General features: G+C 35.7%; 1 protein-coding gene across 11 annotated transcripts in view; it reads right to left on the bottom strand.

Annotated features, from left to right (window-relative positions):
• Positions 1–19,014, bottom strand: part of Ppp1r9a (protein phosphatase 1 regulatory subunit 9A) — a 265,581-nt gene that overhangs the window by 55,135 nt on the left and 191,432 nt on the right. For 6 of the 11 annotated variants that reach the window (XM_069996521.1, XM_069996524.1, XM_069996528.1 and 3 more), the window contains 2 exons: positions 16,791–16,856; positions 7,810–7,965 (listed from right to left, as the gene is read on the bottom strand). In XM_069996521.1, the coding sequence (XP_069852622.1) occupies positions 7,810–7,965; positions 16,791–16,856 (222 nt within the window). The remainder of the gene's footprint in view (positions 1–7,809; positions 7,966–16,790; positions 16,857–19,014) is intronic. The other 5 variants (XM_069996527.1, XM_069996532.1, XM_069996529.1 and 2 more) reach the window with 1 other exon arrangement.

Genomic DNA, 19,014 nt, shown 5'->3' with positions numbered 1-19,014 from the left:
CTAGCACTCTACCACTTGAGCCACAGAGCCCGGCTTTTTTTTCTTTTTTCTTTTGTGGTGCTGAGGAATCGAACCCAGGGCCTCATGCATGCAAGGCAAGTTCTCTACCACTGAGCCACCTTCCCAGCCCTAATTTATTTTGGGTGTTTTTTTTTGTGGTTAATTGGAGATAAGATTCTTGCTGTCTTTTTTTGCCCAGGAGGCTCAGCTTCTCAGCCCCATGAGTAGCTAGGATGACAGGCATGAGCTATCAGCACTCAGCTGGCATCAGAAATTTTATAATCAGGTAAGTATAACATTCTCTGTGCTGTCTTTGCAAAGGCAACAAGAATTGCATTTGGATAGAACTTTCTAAGAAAGTTTCAGGATCAGAATTTCACAATTATTTTTGTGAATACTGGAGTGATGTCTGTTTGGCCCACCCAGTGTAAAAGCTGCACAAATGATAGAAATGAAGCTGTGTTGGCTGACATACTAGGGCTGTTAAAATGGAGCCCTGATCTTTCCCCATGTCACTTGTGCCCAAAGATTGATACATGTTTGCATTAAGTAGAAGAGATACCATATGCAAAATCTCTGAAAGAGGCTGGTTGAGTTTCGCCATAGTCTAGTCCTGATGACATCACCAAGGGCAGCATTTGCCACTCAGGGTGATGGGGCTTCTTTACCACAAGGATACTTAAGCACAGTACTGAGAAACTGATGCTTAATGATGAACACATGAACATGATGGATGTTCATAGCCTGCGATTTTTTTTTTTTTGGGTCCGGTCGTGGGGCCTGAACTCTGGGCCTGGGCGCTGTCCCTCAGTTCTTTAGCTCAAAGCTAGCGCTCTACCACTTGAGCCACAGCGCCACTTCCAGCTTTTTTCTTTTTGCTTATGTGGTGCTGAAGAATCGAACCCAGAGCCTCAGGCATGCAAGGTAAGTACTCTACCACTGAGCCATCTTCCCAGCCCCCTAGCCTGCGATTTTTTAATAGCATTATTATTTGTTTTTTTTGTTTGTTTGTTTACTGTGGTACTGGAGTTCAAATTCAGGACCTTCAGTAGCTAGACTGGTTCTCTAGAACATGAACCATGCCATCTGTCCTAGGTTTTCTGGGTTTTGCTGGTTATTATCAAAACAGGGTCCCCATCAATTTTTCTGCTAAGCTGAGGTTAGAATCTTGATTCTTTGCTCTTAGCTTTCTGTGTAGCTAGGATTACAGGCATGGGCCATAGACACTCAATTTACAGCATTTAACATAATATATGTTTACCACTATGTAGGTAACAATCAAAGGCTTTTCTACTAGTTAATGATAAATCCCACAGACTCCTTCATTTATAAGTTCATGTATTTATAATTTTTCAAACTTCTTTTTCATAATTAAATAAATAAAGTAACCCAATGTCTGGACTTCCTCAAGAGGAATGCTTTACTGGTGTTAACAGCCCGGAGTGCTGAGGAGAATTAAGGGGCAGTGTGTGAAGATGCGACCAGGCTAGCAGTTCTTGATGCAGTCTTTCTCTTTTTCCTGCTAGCTTGACAGTGAAATCACATTGAGAGAATTTCGCAGCCCAAAAGAGGTTAGATTTCATGTGTTAGATTTCACCTAGCAGTCAAAATAAGGTAGCAGAAACTAGCAGTCCACCCAAGCGTGAGTCTGAGGACAGGAGGCCATTTTATGTCACCAACACTCACTATGGAGAGCCAGTCTGTGCAATGGGAGAAGTGGATGCCCTTTATTGACTTGCTCAGGAGTGGGACCTCACAGTCCAAGTTCATCAATAGGCCTCATTTGTTCAAACCTAACGATCAGAGCAGGGGGAGAAGGGAGAAAGGAGGCAGACACACTGCACTGCATGGGCATGGAATACTTCCAGACTCACACCCAGGAGAAAAAACCAGATGGAATGATCTTCAACACTTGTATTAATAGGCCTGCTTGCTCTGTTTTCCTTTATTTACCTTGGACTGAACAATGAGTTTCACACCCACAGGTGGCAACTATTCACTTAAAAAAATTATAAACCTTACTCCTAGACTCGTGTCAAAGTAAATAAGGAAAACACTGAAAACACAAATATGCAAACCTGCAAAAATGATGATGCAAAAGAATCTGATGGTTACCGTTGGAAACCCACCAATGAAAGAGAGGCGAGGGAACAAAAGACGAAGAAAGGAACATGAAGCATTTGAGAAGAGAACTAAGTCAGGATAATTTCTAAAGAGCATAAAGCAATTTGAATTTAAAGCACAGTTAAAGGCAAACAATATGGAATGACATTGATAGAAAGAGAAAATCTGAGAAACAATCCCTGATATAGGAAAAAGAGATACAATCAATCTACACACACACACACACACACACACACACACACACATACACACACACACACACACACACACACACACACACACACACACATACACAAATCAACAAGTAAACAGGGAAATGGACTAAGCACTGGTGACTGTGTTTCTAGAAAAGTAACAAAGAGAATAAAAACTGAAGAAAATAGTAATGGACTAAACTGAAAATAAAAAAAATAATCATAGAACAAATAAAACCTATTAGAAGGGAAAATATCAATGAATGAAAGGAGATCAACAAGGAACTTGTAATTTAAAATTATTAAGTGAAGGCTGAAAAACATCCAAATGCCAACTTGAGTTTTCCGTACTATATGATTAAAACAATGAAATGTGCCTACTGCATTTCAGGAAAAAAAGTTTAGGAATCCAGTAGTTTATCATTTCTATGTCATAATTAATGAATGTCATCCATGATATAGGAAGCTCACAGAAACTATACTCTTTATTTAAAGATGTTTCAACATTAAGAAATAAGGAAAAATTAAACATCTAAAAATTAGGAAATGATGCTATAAAAAGAATAATGTTGGAAATTGATTAACCAAAAATATATTAGTTGCAAGTCTGCTATAAAAATATACATAATAAATATATTATAAATCAATTTGAAAAGTAACTTTGAAAAAAATGTAGCAAATTGCTGGGAGTGTTACCACACAGCTGTAATCCCAGTATTCATGAGGCTGAGAAATGAGGATAGTAGCTTCATGGCCAGCATAGGCTAGCTAAGAATTTTGAGAGAACCGCCTGGACTATAGAATAAGATTTTGTTCAAACAATGAACAGATTTTTAATAATAATCTCTCTCAGATCCTGAGAACTCAGAACTCTCAAAACCTCAGAACTTCCATATGGTGCATTTAAATGGTATTGTTTGTTCTTAAATCTTAATGTTACAGAAATAAAAAATACTTTTTAAAAATAATATAAAAGAAACAAAGCAGAAAACAAAATCCAAGCAATTAGACCTTGAATAAACATGTAGATGAGTTTAAATTGGCAAAATTCTCTTAAAGACTATATCCAAGACTATAAATAAAATAAAGTGCTACAATTAGGATTTGCTAAAATTGTGTATATATACATGCATATATACATACATGCATATTATCTTCAAGCTCTCATTTATCAACTAACAAAAAATCTTATTAGAAACTGCTAATGAAGCCGAACACAGCTGCTTCAGATGTCTGGAAAACCAAAGATCTAAATCAACCAGAGATGGAAACCAGCATCTTAATTAATTTTCAATCTTCTCCACATAAGTGTTCATCTGGAGGTAAATCAGGAATAGTCTATCTCATGCCCTGAAGCAGTGATCTCCTTGCCACTCATTTAATGATACCAATAATTAAGTTAGTATCAGTACAAAGATGTTAGGGAGTTAATACCAGGGCAGCAACCATAATCTCACTATTGTTACAATAGTAGGACAAAAAAGAATAATAGGTAAGATGAAATAATCATTCTGTAAAAGCTATAGTTACAAATATTTTAAGTAAATCTTCTAAGATTAAAAAAATCTAGTGAGAGGAAGATAGGTAGAGGACAATATGCTATAGTTATTATTAAAGGAAAAAAATAGTTATTTATCTGCTTTATATATTGCTAAAAAAAAAGACCCTAAGACTGAACCAAAATAAGTCATGAGAATAAAAATGTTAGACACATCTAGTGGCAAATATGTGTAAAGATTGAAAAAAAAACAAGAGAGAGATGAAAAGTAAAAAACATGAATAAGATGCCAAGCCAAAGTACTAATCCTAAAAGGACTAGAGTAAATACAAATAGATCAAACTCATCAATTAACTGACAAAGACTCCAGAGTATTTTGTATAAAATTAAGAGTCAGGAATGGGTTTGCTGAAGGAAGCATGTTTGAACAAATGGATATGGAATGTATATAAATAAAAGGATAGAAAAAACAGATTACTGTGAGGGAAATACAAAGCAAAAGAAAGCCTATGTTGAACTTTTACCATAATAAAACCAAGTTTGGGGCAAAATGAATCATGACAGACAAGAAAGATGTTAAAATAAATCAATGAGAAGGGGAAATATCTGAATTAAAATCTAAACACAGAAGTTGTAGACACATGCTATATAAATCCTATTTATATATGAAAAACTCCATAACTACACAGAGACTATGTGTGCTTTGTTTATATACAAGGAACGGGAAAACAAAAGCTTATAAATTAAATTAGAAAAAGAGTTTCAAAGTTCTAAACAATAGTTACTATAAGGAATATCTTAGAGCAGTATGCAGTAAAGGCAGATCCTTATAACAAAGTACAACACAGTTTGATATGTCTGGGAAATTTAAAACACCACAGAATAATTCTTGTGTTAAAAAGGAAATCACAAGAAAACTAATAAAGAAACATATGACAATGGCATTCTACAAGTAAAAAAGACACATAGCTAAAGTAATATTCAGAAAAATTCAGAAAAATATAGAGTTTCACCACACTTATCTGAATGCAAGAATAAAAACTAAAAAAAGTATAATTGATTGATAACAAAAAAGGCAGAAATGGAGATACTAATAGGGAACAATATACTCTTTTTTTAAATAAAAAAAGAAACCATAAGAATGTCAAAGCTAGCATAACAGATAAAATCCTTGAAAAAGAAAGAAAAAAGTGAAAATATTCTAGTAAAGGACACAAAGCATATAAAAGAATAATATTTAGTGATATTAAAAACTACAACATTTTAAAAACAGTTTTATAAAAATAAATATAAAGTCAAACACATAATGCCAAAATTATAAGCCCCAAATTTGAGAACTTTAAAACATAATAGCTATTATAAAATATTTAAAAATTTCCCTGCAATAATGAACAGATGATTTATAAATGAAAAATAAAAAACTGTAGTGAATAGGCAATATGTCTCTTCTATAAGTCTTTTCTGAAATAAGAAAATGTTTCTAATTTATAGTGTTGCTAATATAATCTTTGTTTCAGCTTTTGATAAATTCATTTAGTACGGTTTTCTGTTATTCTTGGTTACTTATGTAACTAGCAGAGGGTATTATGAAATTATTCAGAAGGTCAGGAAAAAATGCTTGGGTTAAATATATATATTCTGTAAACTTGAATTAAGCGATTCAATGTGAAAAAAGAAATGTCAATTAATTTACTTGCTTAACCTACTTACAATAAAGGACAAAGGGATTTTAAAGGGTATTAAGAAAATGATTCAATTGTTCCCTTTAATAAGATGTAAGTAATGGAATTATTAAAAAGATGTGATTTGTTCCACCAGTGCTAATGTTTTTCTAACACAGCTACACTGAAGAAAGATAAGTTAGAAAGGTAGAAAGGTCTGAAATTGTTCAAGTTGTAGAGGCAAAGATTCTGTGGCAAATAACTTGTTCCACCAATCAGAGGGAAATGGGCAAATGAACATTAAAGTTCCAATCAACCTGTCAACAATATGTTTGTAAAAACTGAATTAGGTTCCTATCTTCACTGTACAATTAATTCCTAGTCCACACTTGATATCACTCATTCACTGTTTAGTCTGTCAAGAACTATGCCAAGACCAACATATAATCATGAGCAGAAACAGGACTCTATGTTAGCCTATGTGCTTTTCCCAGTAGTATTTCAGTTAAAGTAGCTAATATAAAACTGTGAAGACTACAATACAACAGAATCCATCCACACAACAATTCTGTGTAAAGCGCCTCTTGTGGTATTGGACATGTCTGTGACCACACAAACAAATAGTGTTGTGACAGTGCACAGACACAAATGCTACAAGAATGTGCCATGTGGTCACCACCAAAAGCAATCTCCTGAAGAAATTAAGATATCAGTAATATATTAATGTTATATGTTAAATATAAAACAAAAAGAATTACAAGTGATGTGCTATGTGTTTGTTCTTAAAGTGAAGGTAGATCTTCAATTCTTTAAAACCAAAGTTACATTAAAAAAAAACCATAAGTGTGATTAATCAGGCTAAAAATAAATCAGCCATGTCCTTTAGAATGGGTTAGTTCATCAAAATGTTTCCGTAGAATGGTAGATAGCAAATCATATAGCATTTGCAGTCCAAACGTTTTGCTGTTGTGGCATAAAATAAGTCACAAATGAATAAAAAGATAGGCCTGACTGTGTTTGAATAAATTTTATATCATACACTTTTTTAAAAGGCAGTAAATCGGATTTTTCCAATGTTGCATAATTTGCCAACATCTTGTCTGGTCTAGATCACACAGTCGTCCACACAATGATGCAAATCTAAGAGTATTGATGGAACATGGTAGAAAATGAAGGATACAAACATCCACATATCACTGCTACCTTTTTGTCAAATCCTATAAAAAGAATGTGCACACTCCTTCTAGGTCTATCATCTGCTAGATACAAGGGTCATAATGACCTGACAACATGCAAGAGCTATATCATAGGCCCTTACTAGCACACAACTTTTATCTCACCATCTCTAGTATTTATCCAAGACATTTAAAGCATATTTCTGACCTTCTACATAACCTACATTCTTTGACTGAATCAGCTGCAGGTAATACACCTTTTCTTCCCATCCAGCCACTTCCCACAGAATGGGGTCTCTTTTCTGCACTGTTCTGTGATGCAAGAGCATTTGATTGGGGACTGACCCATCATGGTTGCTATTTAACATATTAGGTTGCTAACAGTTAATATGGAAGACAAGTTTACATGTGTAACGATATTTGTACACTCAGGATCTACTTCTTTGACAGTCCCTTACCTCTGGAGGCTGATCTCCTCAAACTTTAAGACTGTATCACTTAGCATTTCTGATTGAGCTTAACTAGAACTCACTAGTGTTGAGAATGTGGGGTCAGTCTACATCATCTTTGCCAAGGGATTCAGTATCTAGCACTGGCTGCAACTTACAATGTTGCAGGTGTTGAACAGCCTTCTTTCACAAAGGGAATCTCCTTCTCTCTCTTTACCTATTAAGGTAAAAGAGGGCATAGCTCTTGTTGTTGCAAAGTCCCTGTGATTTTCACTATCCCCTTGTTAGTTTTATTAACTCTGTTCAAAATCTGTTCACTGATCGGTTCAACCGAACCCTTAAAGTATATATACCATCTGATTTTTATTAGGAAAAAAATAGAAAAAAATCACTTAGAGAAAAGCTCACCAAGTACTAAAATTTGTGCAAACTGAAAATAATGTAACTTGAACTTATCATGAAACTGCACACAAGTTACTGTATTATGGCCTGGCTATGTTGTAAACTGCTACTATGTAACAAGCATTTAAATTAGCGATGGTACAACTAAATTGACTTTAATTTTACTTTGAAATAATGCTACCTCAATAATGTTTTTAAATAGCTTTCATTAAACAACATATTCTTGACATATTATGCAAAAAATCCCATATATTGAAAATGAAACAGAAAGGGGGTAGATATGTACTTTGTGGATCAGTGGCTTACCTCTTTGAACTTGTGACTGAGCTTGCTTGTGTCCAGGTCGGATGGGGAAAACATGTCCTCATTCTCAGGCAGCTCAAACACTTCAATAGCCATGTCACCACCAGGAAGAACAGGCCCTACCTCATCTTCTTCTTCATCTGTTGCATATTCTCCTGTCTGAAAGGAAGGGGACTTCAGAATCCAGCTGTCCAGTTGGAGGTGGGTTATTTGGAAAACTTTATAAGATAGGAATAAAGCAGGTTGCCAAATGGTAAAAGTCAGCTTTTTTAACCCAGCATGCCTCATGCAGCCAATGTTATAAACAAATGTTAGTTTATACAGCCAAAGGAACAAGTCTGCCATACAAATGTGCATTTCTAAGAATCAGGAGCATTGAGAGTTGGTTTTTCAATCTGAGTATCTTGTGATTTTACTAAATAAAATTCTGATGCTAAGGGAAATATATTATTTCTTTAAATTCCCCCTTGTTGTATGAGTAAGTCACCTAACCCTGGAAGCAAGCAGAGAGGAAAGAGATTTGGGCCTGACATGGATGGAAGGGACCTTAACCAAGCCTTACTTTGATTCTACTCATCTTAGAGTTCAATCCATTCTATTTTGTTTATTAACTACTGTGAAGGTGTACTAGTGATAACTTGGAAGTTTCTAACCCTCAAACTGCATATGATCATATGCTGACTCCATGGGACTTTTATAAGTCTGAGTATTTTGTCAAAGTGAAAAAAAATATTTTATATCAAATTCTAGATTCCTAGGTTATTTTGAAAAAAAAAACACCCTAATATCTGCCAATAGAAGTATACTGTGTCATAAGAATTAGCCAAAGTTGGTCATGATTGCCCCTTTTAAATAGGTCATACACTTTTGTTCTTTTCTTTCTTTCTTTCTTTTCTTTTTTCTTTTTTTTTTTTTTTTTTTTTGGTGGTTGTGGGGCTTGAACTCTGGGCCTGGGCACTGTCCCTCAGCTCTTCAGCTCAAGACGATCACTCTACCGCTTGAACCACAGTGCCACTTCTGGTTTTCTAGTGGTTTATTGGAGATAAGACTCTCACCAACTTTCCTGCCCGGGCTGGCTTTGAACCACAATCCTCAGATCTCAGCCTCCTGAGTAGCTAGGATTACAGGCGTGAGCTACCGGCGCCTGGCTCATACACTTTCTAATACAACAAATCTTCCCTAATGCTACATAGCTCTGCTGTTTGCCTCACTACTTTGTAACACCTGCTGGCCCCTGTAGGTAGAGTTCATGACCTCTGTAATAAATGTGCCTCTTTGCCACTAACTTCCTTAACATTATTGGAAAGTAGTGGTTCTTCTGGCAGCATCAGGCTATGAGACTGTAATTCAAACTAATTGTCTGCCATGTTTGCCTTAGATAATTTCAAGACAAATCACTGATTCACACAGTTAAAAAGACAAAGAACCTCTAATCCATCTCCGTTCCATCAGATAGTTCTTTTCACACATGAAATACAGATAGAAATTCATATTGCCTGCAGAAAACTTCCATTAACACTGTACCAAATGGTCTATTCCTTTGATTAAGAAGGCCCAGCATCCTGACTGTTGCTTTTCCTTTTTCTTTTCCTGTTCAATATTTTTCCTGAACATGAAAGGTATTTGGTCATTAACCTTGATGTGTTAATTCCTAGTGTCTGAAATACCATTATTCCATTGCCTTTGGACTTTCTTTCTCAAATGATGGCAGGCTCCTCAATAGTCTGATTCTTGGCAGTTGTCCCTGTGGCTGTATTCTTGACTTCTTTCCAAATGCCCCATGTTTAATGTGTGGTGTTTAGAAGGAGACACATTCTGAGTGTCATTGGCCACATAGTAAACAAATAGCCCCAGCATCCTAGATGCTGCTTCTCAAAGATGCAATTAACCCAAAGATCTTGACTTTGGTGGTACTTTTTGACAGAAGTATGTTCAGGATATTCAGGGACAATGGTGTTTGCTTTTTTTGTTTTTTTGTTTGTTTGTTTTTTAGTCGGTTGTGAGGCCTGAACTCTGGGCCTGGGCGCTGTCCCTCAGCTCTTCAGCTCAAGGTTAGTGTTCTACCACTTGAGCCATGGAACCACTTTTGGCTTTTTCTCCTCATGTGGTGCTAAGGAATCAAACCCATGGCCTCATGCATGTAAGGCAAGCACTCTACCACTGAGCCACCTTCCCAGCCCAACAATGGTGTTTTATAACTGGCTACATGGTAGTTAAAATTCCCTTTTTTTCACGCAAATAAAATCAAGATGTTTGACTAAAAGGAAAAAAAAGATCATTCATCTTCAATCTATATAGATCCCTATTACCTGGGAATCTAGGACTCTTCCATAAATACTGTTCCAATATTATTTGGCACATGTCTGTATGTGTCTGTGAGGCTGTACTCGATTTTTCTCTGCATACTCCATAACTGGGGATAGTTGGTTTCAGGTAACTTGTGTTTGTTAGTACAAAGGAGCCCACAAATCTTAGAAGTGCTCTAATTTCAGATTTGGTGTGGCTTTCTTGGTAGTCCATTTCAAATATAAACATACACATAGATATTCAGAGAAAAGGAGGGGGTAGAAAGAGATATAGAGGTACAGAGAGAGTTAACAGGCATTTTGTAAATACTACTAATCTAGTACTCATATACTAAGAGGAATGTAGCAAGCCTAGTATGTAAATAATCTCAAGAGATGCTAAAAGTTTGTATGCAAAGGTACAAATGTATGAACTTGTCTTTAAGCCTATAATCACAAGTACTAGTAAAGCAAACCTTTGTTTTTGAAGGTTAATGGCATTACATAAAATTCAGTTCTATATAATCAATTTGATGACTAGCATAAATGACTCAAAAAAATCTTAAGCTAAATATAAAGTCTGACTAAGCCATAACAATATGGCACATTCTAAACATGAATTAAAATGAATAATCTGATTTTTTGCTGGTTTGAAAATACTTATTCACTGTGGGTGCTAATTATATGTACAGCAGTACTAGGCTTTGAACTTGGGGCTGTGGTTTTGCCAGGCAGGTGCTCTACCTACTTGAAACAGACCCCAACCCTTTTATGTTCTGGTTGTTTGTCAGATAGGCCCTCACTTTCTGCCATATCAGGGATTGTTCATGCAAACCATCATGCTCAGCTTTTTCTGGTGAGATGAAGACTTGTAAACCATTTTCCCAGGCTGAACTACAAATGCAATCCTCCTTATCTCTGCTTCCAGAGTAGCTGGGATTATAGGCAAAGGATACCGAATCCAGTGTAAAGGCAACTTTTTATTAGTGGGAACCTAATAGTAATAATATGTAGACATACTAGAATCTGGAATACTTCTGAGAACTGTAGTTATAAATCCTAGTTTTACAGAAGGAACAGGATTTGTATGTTATGTCATGGAAGTGGTGAAGTGGTGATTGGAATAAGTATCTTGATTTTTGGTCACTTAGATCTGGCCTCAAATCCTAGCTTTGAGACTTTAGGAAAGTTAACTACTAGATTTAAGCTTTGCTTTCTTATCTATGAAGTGAAAAAACTATAAAAAGAGCCCCTTATCATAGTAAAGTTTTCATGAGATTAAACTAGAAAGTATCTGGGATGTGTTTTAACACAAGGCCTGTCATATGGAAGATGCTTCAAACTGCTGCTGCTGCTGCTGCTGTTGGTCACCAGATTATTTGCTGAGAATTGGTCTCACAAGTTCAATTCCTTAGACAATCTCCATGAATGAATCCTTTATAAGGAAATTGCTCCTCCTGAAATAAAATCTTTTGTTTTGCTAAACCTGTCCCTCTTGTTACACATGTGCAGTAGCCACTTGCTTCTAACAAACAAGAAATCTTCCAGACCTTTGTATTCCTCACACACTGGCCCCGACTGCTGCAGTAGTCCGAGAGGAGTATCTACCACATCAGAATACCTAAGACATCTGCTGCCCTAAATACTTTACTAGCCCACTCCCTTCTGTTCCCTCTGTGTGGGTCTCTCATCACCCATTCCATTTTGGTACTTCTTTGTGTGTCTTGTTTCATGAACATCTTTCATCTGGAAACTCCGTGCATGTGCCAGGTACTATTTATCCCTACAGTCTAGAGTGGGTAGGCCAGTGTTTGGCACAGAAGCCACCAAAAATGTTGCTGAATGAAGTGAGCTATAGCCACATCAGCACAGCACAGTAGAGCCTGACTTTCCTGTTCATCTCAGCTTTCCAGTATGAAATGTAGCAAAGCCCAGCTGCAGGTGAGGTCTGAATGACCCTTTAGGGACTTTTTACTTGTTGTTAGGTTCAACCATTCATTAACAGTCTTTTTTTTTTTTTGCTGTAGCAATGTTTGCTGTGGTAAAATCAGAGAAGCTAAACAGTGCTTATTGTAAAAATAGCCTTAATTATGCAGTTTTGTGGCATTTTGTCTGAATCTGGTTATATATATATATATATATATATATATATATATATATATATATATATATATATATATCAAAATCAGTTCGGAGAAAAGAAGAAAGCTGCTTTTTCTCTGGAGGAAAAGGCTTTAAATGAAGACATTGATGTTTAAAACATACCAATCGTCACCAACTATTGATATGGCTTGTAGCAGCAAAAGCACCCTCTTTCCAGCAAAGGAATCTCCCTATTTTTGACCAGTGATTTCTGTATGCTCTAAGTTTTGTAATGTTGGGTCATTTCATCCCCTTGAATATGCTCAGCTAAAAAACACTTTTTTTTCATAGGGTTGTCATAAATTGCAAGGTTTAAGCACAATGCATAGAATATGCTAAATGACTGTGTGATTTTCTGACTACAATTATACACACTATCCCTTGTTTCTCCAAGGCAACAATAAAGTATTACAACAATCAAGAACATAGCTTTGGGTCTGCAAAGACTAAGTTCCCAGAAAAGGAAAGATTTATCTTTTGTGTTCTCTTGCATCAAATAGCAAAAGTTATCCTTCTTTTAGAGTTAACTAGTGAAATTATGTATTTGTCAGTTAAATCTTTCCATCTACGTGAACTCATGTTTTCTTGTGAGACAGTTCATGAGCTAGTTTTCAATACCCTTTCTTTTAGAAAGTATACTTCAAGAGCAGGGGCACTATTTCCTTTGATGGTGAATAGATGCTAAAATGATTCCCATCAATCCCTGCTTCCTGGGTATTTATGGTATTTATAGTACCTTTCTCTAGAGTGTAGCATGGATCTATCAACTCACTTTTAACAACCAGAATATAATAAGAATAAAAGAAGTAATAGTGTTACTAACAACACTAGGATTTCGCTGCTGAGATTAGCTTACACAATGTCACTTACATTTATTTCTTTTGTCCTTTTGCTCTTTCTGTGCCATAACTATTGGGTCAGAAGCTGCCATGCTGTGAGTCTGAAGGGGCCTCACATTACAAGAAAATGGCTTCTGGCAATAGCCAGCATAGTCTGGCTGTGCAACAGTCACAGGAGAGGGAGGCTCTCCTGAGCCCTGCGGACAGCTGCAAGTGAGCTTGGAAGCCGACCTGCTCCCAGTTGAGCACTTAGATGACCACAACTTTGGCTGACACCTTTCCTTCCAGTCTTGAGAGAGATCTCGAGTCAGACGCATCCAGCTCAACTGACTCACAGACTTAGCAATGCATAAATATTTATTGTTTTATGTTGCTGTGGATTTTGGTCATGAGGAATACTCCAAGGTTATATGTTCATCATATCACTGAAAAAAATCACCTGAAACAAAAGTCATTTATGCCTTTGCTCTTCAGACATTTATAGAAAAGATGCATAGAGAAATCATCTCTCAACAGTACTCATCCTCATATCTATATTGTCTGTAGCTGTGGTAGATTTTCCTGTGTCTATGACAGGCCCAATGTGAGCAATAATGAGTACCTTGAAAATAATTTAAGTTCTTTACCAAATTTATATTTTGTTTCCACAGCAAAAGAGCAAATTTCTTGTGGGCATCAAACTAATTTTCTGTTGTCTTTTTAGTAAATGTTGCCTACCTTCAAAAAAGGTAAATGCTGCTGTCTTTAAGTTTCTGGCAAACATATTCTAAACAAGGAATGGAGCAATGAGCCCTAGTTTTCCCACTAAAGACCCTGAACTAACCAGTTAACACACCAAAGTGAACCTGTACAGTTCAAATATCATGCTACAATTTGAAACTGGCATCTTCCTTTGTTTCATTTTACAGGCCAAGGAAACAATGAAGCACTTATTCAGATGCCAGCAGAACTGTGGGAAGAAACTAAGAAAGCTGTATGTTCCTGAATGTTTAATCTTCACAACAGGATAACTACAGCCACCAGAGAGGCACAAGTTATTATCATTGCAACAGTTCTATAATCATACAACTAATTCCATATTAGAAAATATAATGTATTTGTATTGAAACGAATTCGTAGAGCATACTAATGGTCGATCATCAACGAGAACCAGGAATTATAGTTACAGAAATTAAAGCAGAACAAACAAAAGAAACCAACAAAAATGTCATCAATGGCATTTTTTATGCATAATCTACAGATTGATGATAAATACAATCTCAATTTTACAATCTCTTTCCAGGGGGAATTATGATCTTTACCTCACATGATTATCTGGTGCTTTGCAGTAGCAATTCTTTCTTGCAAAGGGTTTGTGAAACCCAGAACTCAACCCTTACATCAGTGTGCTGGCATTTTTAAACAAGATAATTGTCATGCTATCTTCCCACTAACTCCCATAGCCCCAGGTCCTCCATGAGCCCCAAACCCCTTATGAGTCAGTAGGTCTGAGGCTACGTGGGGAAAAATATCTCTATTTTTGAAGAAATATCATGAGATTCTCACATGGAGGTGAGTTTTAACCTACTTTGTGGTTCTCATAGAGCAGACACTTATATTCACTTTACATTCCCATGACGATTAACTGTATGATATGCACAGAGAATTTAAAATCTTTTAAAGCACTGAATTGACTTGACACAAATGCTTCCTAAATAAATGTTAAAACATAAAGAATAACCACTACCAATGGACCAGCAACTTAATTGAAGAAGAGGAATGGTACCAACCATGCCTCCTAGACGCCATCTAAGCTGCTGACTCTTCTGAAGAAATTGTGATGAATTCTATTATTGTTAGGGCTTTTGAATTTGTTTCATTTTTGTTCCACTTGTTTCAGTTTTACCTTTTTGTTGCTAAACAATGTGTTCTTATGTTGATAAATTTTCCACAAATGGAATCCCATTGTGCACATTCTTCTGTGCCTTTTAACTTTTAGCAGTGCATTCAGATTTGTAGGTTCTGAAACAACTTCCATTTACTCTTGCACTGTGTGAAAGGACACAACAAATTCAATAGATCTGGCCTGCTCTTATTAGTAAAGATGTCAGCTGTGTTCCTTGTGTTTTCTTGTTATAGAAGTGTATCCTGCATGAGTGTGATTATTCATAAATATAAGGGTTTTACTAAAATGTTTGGCAACTTGTTGAATCCAGTTGACTGGATAGTGTCAGTTTTCCAAAGTGGTTGGGTCAACAATAAGAGTTCCTCTTTCTCTACGTCCTTCTGGAACTTAAACTATCTGATTTAAATCAATTTAGTAGGTTTGAAATGGCATTTCATTTTGTTTTAAAATTTCCACTTACTGGATGATTGTTAATGCGGCTGGGAGTCACCTGTCACTGGAGTTCTTCTGTGAACGGATTGTGCAAGCCAGTAGCCCAAGTGGAATCTTTTCCTATTGGCTTACTTATTTTCCAAACACTAGAAGTTAGTTTTCCTAATTCTATAATGTCATTTGAATGTACTTTTCTATGTCTGGCTTCTTTCCTTCATACCAATGTCATATGTATGTATTTATCATTAATTATTAAGGTGATGCTACTCTGCTTTTACTTCTATTGAAGATTTCTATTTCCTTCAACTCTACCATTTTCCCTTCTTTATTCAATGTTATGTGGAATAAATCTCTATATACTAGGTACATTCTTATTGTACCTAGAGAGGAGCTTTTAAGCAGAGGAGAATGTCTACTTCCTTAGGACAGTGTATGTGCCGGTGTGTGTGTGTGTGTGTGTGTGTGTGTGTGTGTGTGTGTGTGTGTGTGTGTGTGTGTGTGTGTGTGTGTGTGTGTGTGTGTGTGTGTGTGTGTGTGTGTGTGTGTGTGTGTGTGTGTGTGTGTGTGTGTGTGTGTGTGTGTGGTATGTGTTCTTTGCTTAGCTTAGATCAAGCATGCATAAAATCTTCAGTTGAGTATCTTCTAAGAGCCCTATGTTTCAATGACAATAATCACTATTATATATTCTTACAAACTTGAGGATCCACAAATCACAAGATATAATTTAATGACTGCAAAGATCTAACAAATTTGGAGCCTGTAAATGGCTGTTAAAAAGATTTTATGTTTCTCTAATTCCTCAGGCTCTTATCAGAATCAGCCCACTTACCTTTTAAACATATTTGACCTCCATTTCAAACTCCATTACCTGTTTTACTAAAATTGTTTTGTACTTAAAATGTAGTATTTTTTAGACATTGTGCAAATAAGTAGTGCTGTACTTTAAAAGTTAAAAGTATAAGCTTCATGCTTTGAAAAACTAGAGAACTTAGCATCAAAAGCTTCTTTATCTAAAAAAAAAACCCACTAGATTCAAAGACAATATAAATCCTTACATATACTGTATTGTGCAACCATTAGACAGCCTCAATATTAAATACCAGTTTTCCTCATGACATTAAATCATAAAATATTTAAAGTGTTAGTGATTAAAAGCATCCATGCTTAAATATTAGGAAGTGACAGCAAACTGCAGAACCTCTACAAAAAGACTTGTGATGTTCTAGAACTAACATGTTTTCCTTCAAGTCATTATTTTCAGATTATTATTCAGCACACCAACCCAAAGCTTTGGGAAAGCTTTTCAGAGCACAGGAAGTTAATAAGACACACAGAATATTTAATTTCACATGTGAAGCAAGAAGGTACAAATACACATTAGTTTCTACCCAAAACACAAACCTTAAGAGAATAGTTGTTATTATTATTGCAGTTGCCAGACACTCCTTGCAATTCAGCCACAGTGTTCTAAAATGGTTGACAAAAACAGTTAAAGAAGGTTCTTTTCACCTTGGAAGAGCAGCGTAAAGGCAAGGACAGGACAAGTACTAGAGTCCTAGTGCTAGCTGAAACACAATGTCAAATACCAGGAAGATGTCAGCTACCTGGGTGGAAGGAGCCTCACTTACAGTTTAAAGGTACAGCACAGTTGTCAAGGTTGTCCATAACACCTAGGACCTCCTGCCTACTCAGCACAAGCTGTTTCAAAACATCAAACAGCAAGTCAAATTTAATGTTCTCCACTGAATTGTACTTCACATAAAATCTACATTCGTGTGTTTTCATAACTTATGCGAACTGTATAGCTTCTCCTTTGATTGTTACATGTTAATATAAGCAATAAAAACCCCATATAGGCAGCTATTTTAACTTGTACCCAATTCTTTAAAAGATTCTAAGAATTAATACTGTTGTGATATTGTTATAATGATGATAATTTCCAGTAAGGAAAACAAATCACCAAAGATTAAATTGTTTTTGGTAAAGGGGCATCAGTTTCTAGAGTGATAATTACAAGTGTATCATGAACAGCTGCTAAGAGAATTTGAAATGTCATCGACAATAAAAGACTTTACAACGTAATAAATATTCTTTTAAAAGGCTCTTTAAGAAATCCAAATAATCGTATGATTTTAAACATCTATATAAAATTACCCATATTCATTTCAAGGACCATACTATTTTCTAATTCAAAAAAAAAAAAAAGAGGTGTAACACCAGTATGTATTGTATTTCCAATCTGGGCTCATACTACTTCAAACTGCATAACATGCTTTGATAAAAAGGTACCCATACAATACAAACAAGTTATGAAAAAAATATATACCACAATCGCATGTCTCACCACTAGAAGGTTAAACATTGGTAGGTATCGATTATGACGGGACAGGGAATTAAATGTTATTAAAATGAAAATCTAGTTGAAAATTTTACCATACCCCTGGAATTTGCTGGCCTAGGGCTGACTGTCTGAGGGGTTCACTGAACTCCTCCATGGTTACCTTTCAAGATGTTAAACAAGAAAAGAAAAACAAATGAATAGTAATTCCATGAAATCCAGACATGCAACCACTCATCACAGATATGATGAGATGTACATTAAAATGCTTCCAGTGGTTCAGATTTCTATCTTCTTCAGCTTTTAGGCACAATCATCTTTACTTTAAAAAAAAAATTAGCATGTTTAACAGAGAGTGAACAGAAATAGGAATGCAAATTAAAATGGAATTGGCTGTTTGCTTATTTTAAACTCTTCTAGTTTAAATATTTGGAGAAAAAATAGAAAAGGCATAAATTTAAATGTTTGAGGATTATCTATACATTTCAAATTCTATTAGAGCATGACTTACAATTTGAAATATGCCAGTATAAGTGAAACATTCTAAGTCGTTACTCCTAAACTTTATTTCTTCTATTCATTCCTTTTCAGAGTACCATTGTACTTTTACAGTTTCAGGACACATTTCTCACACTATGGTGCTTTCTGCATAACCCGTTCATGCACGTAGCTCCCTTGTGTTAATGTGTCAAGTTCCAAGTTACAGTCAACCTTGGATGGTTTGATAAAAACCAGAAGCTCTCTGTTCTTCTGCAGACAAGGCTGATCTGAGGGCTGGCTCTGAAAATTAGTTGGATGAACTTGGTTCCTCTGTATTTAATTAGAGATTTTCCTGGCTATCTTTAGGAAATGTCTCAGGGGATATCAGCATATAAAAGATTTTGAATTTGAAATCCCAAGATGATTTTATAAATTGTAAGAAAAGTAAAAAGCCAGGTGACTGATTACACACTTTCCCGGCCTGTTCTAATAAAGATATGTAAATCAACAAATTGCTTCATTGCTTATGGAATTAAATCTGGTTTTCAAGGATCATTTAGCCATTGGAGATCCAATTCTGGTTCTTCTCATTTACTTTTCTTCTTGAATATTTTCCTTTTCATTAACAGAAAAAAGAGAACAAATAGAAAATACAGAGATAACACTCAAATCAATTTTGTAATATTTGATAGCCTTAGTTTAAAATTTTGAAACAAGTGATAACACGGGAGGTTTTAACAATGGAGTGAATTTTCATGATTTGTTCAGCTTTCATCTCTCCTATTGACAGAAAAGTAACGGCTGTTT

The sequence above is a fragment of the Dipodomys merriami genome, unplaced genomic scaffold, assembly GCF_024711535.1.
Source record: "Dipodomys merriami isolate MVZ:Mamm:240054 unplaced genomic scaffold, mDipMer1.0.p SCAF_5, whole genome shotgun sequence".
NCBI classification, from domain to species: Eukaryota; Metazoa; Chordata; class Mammalia; order Rodentia; family Heteromyidae; genus Dipodomys; species Dipodomys merriami.
This window is presented reverse-complemented; position numbering and strand designations above follow the sequence as displayed.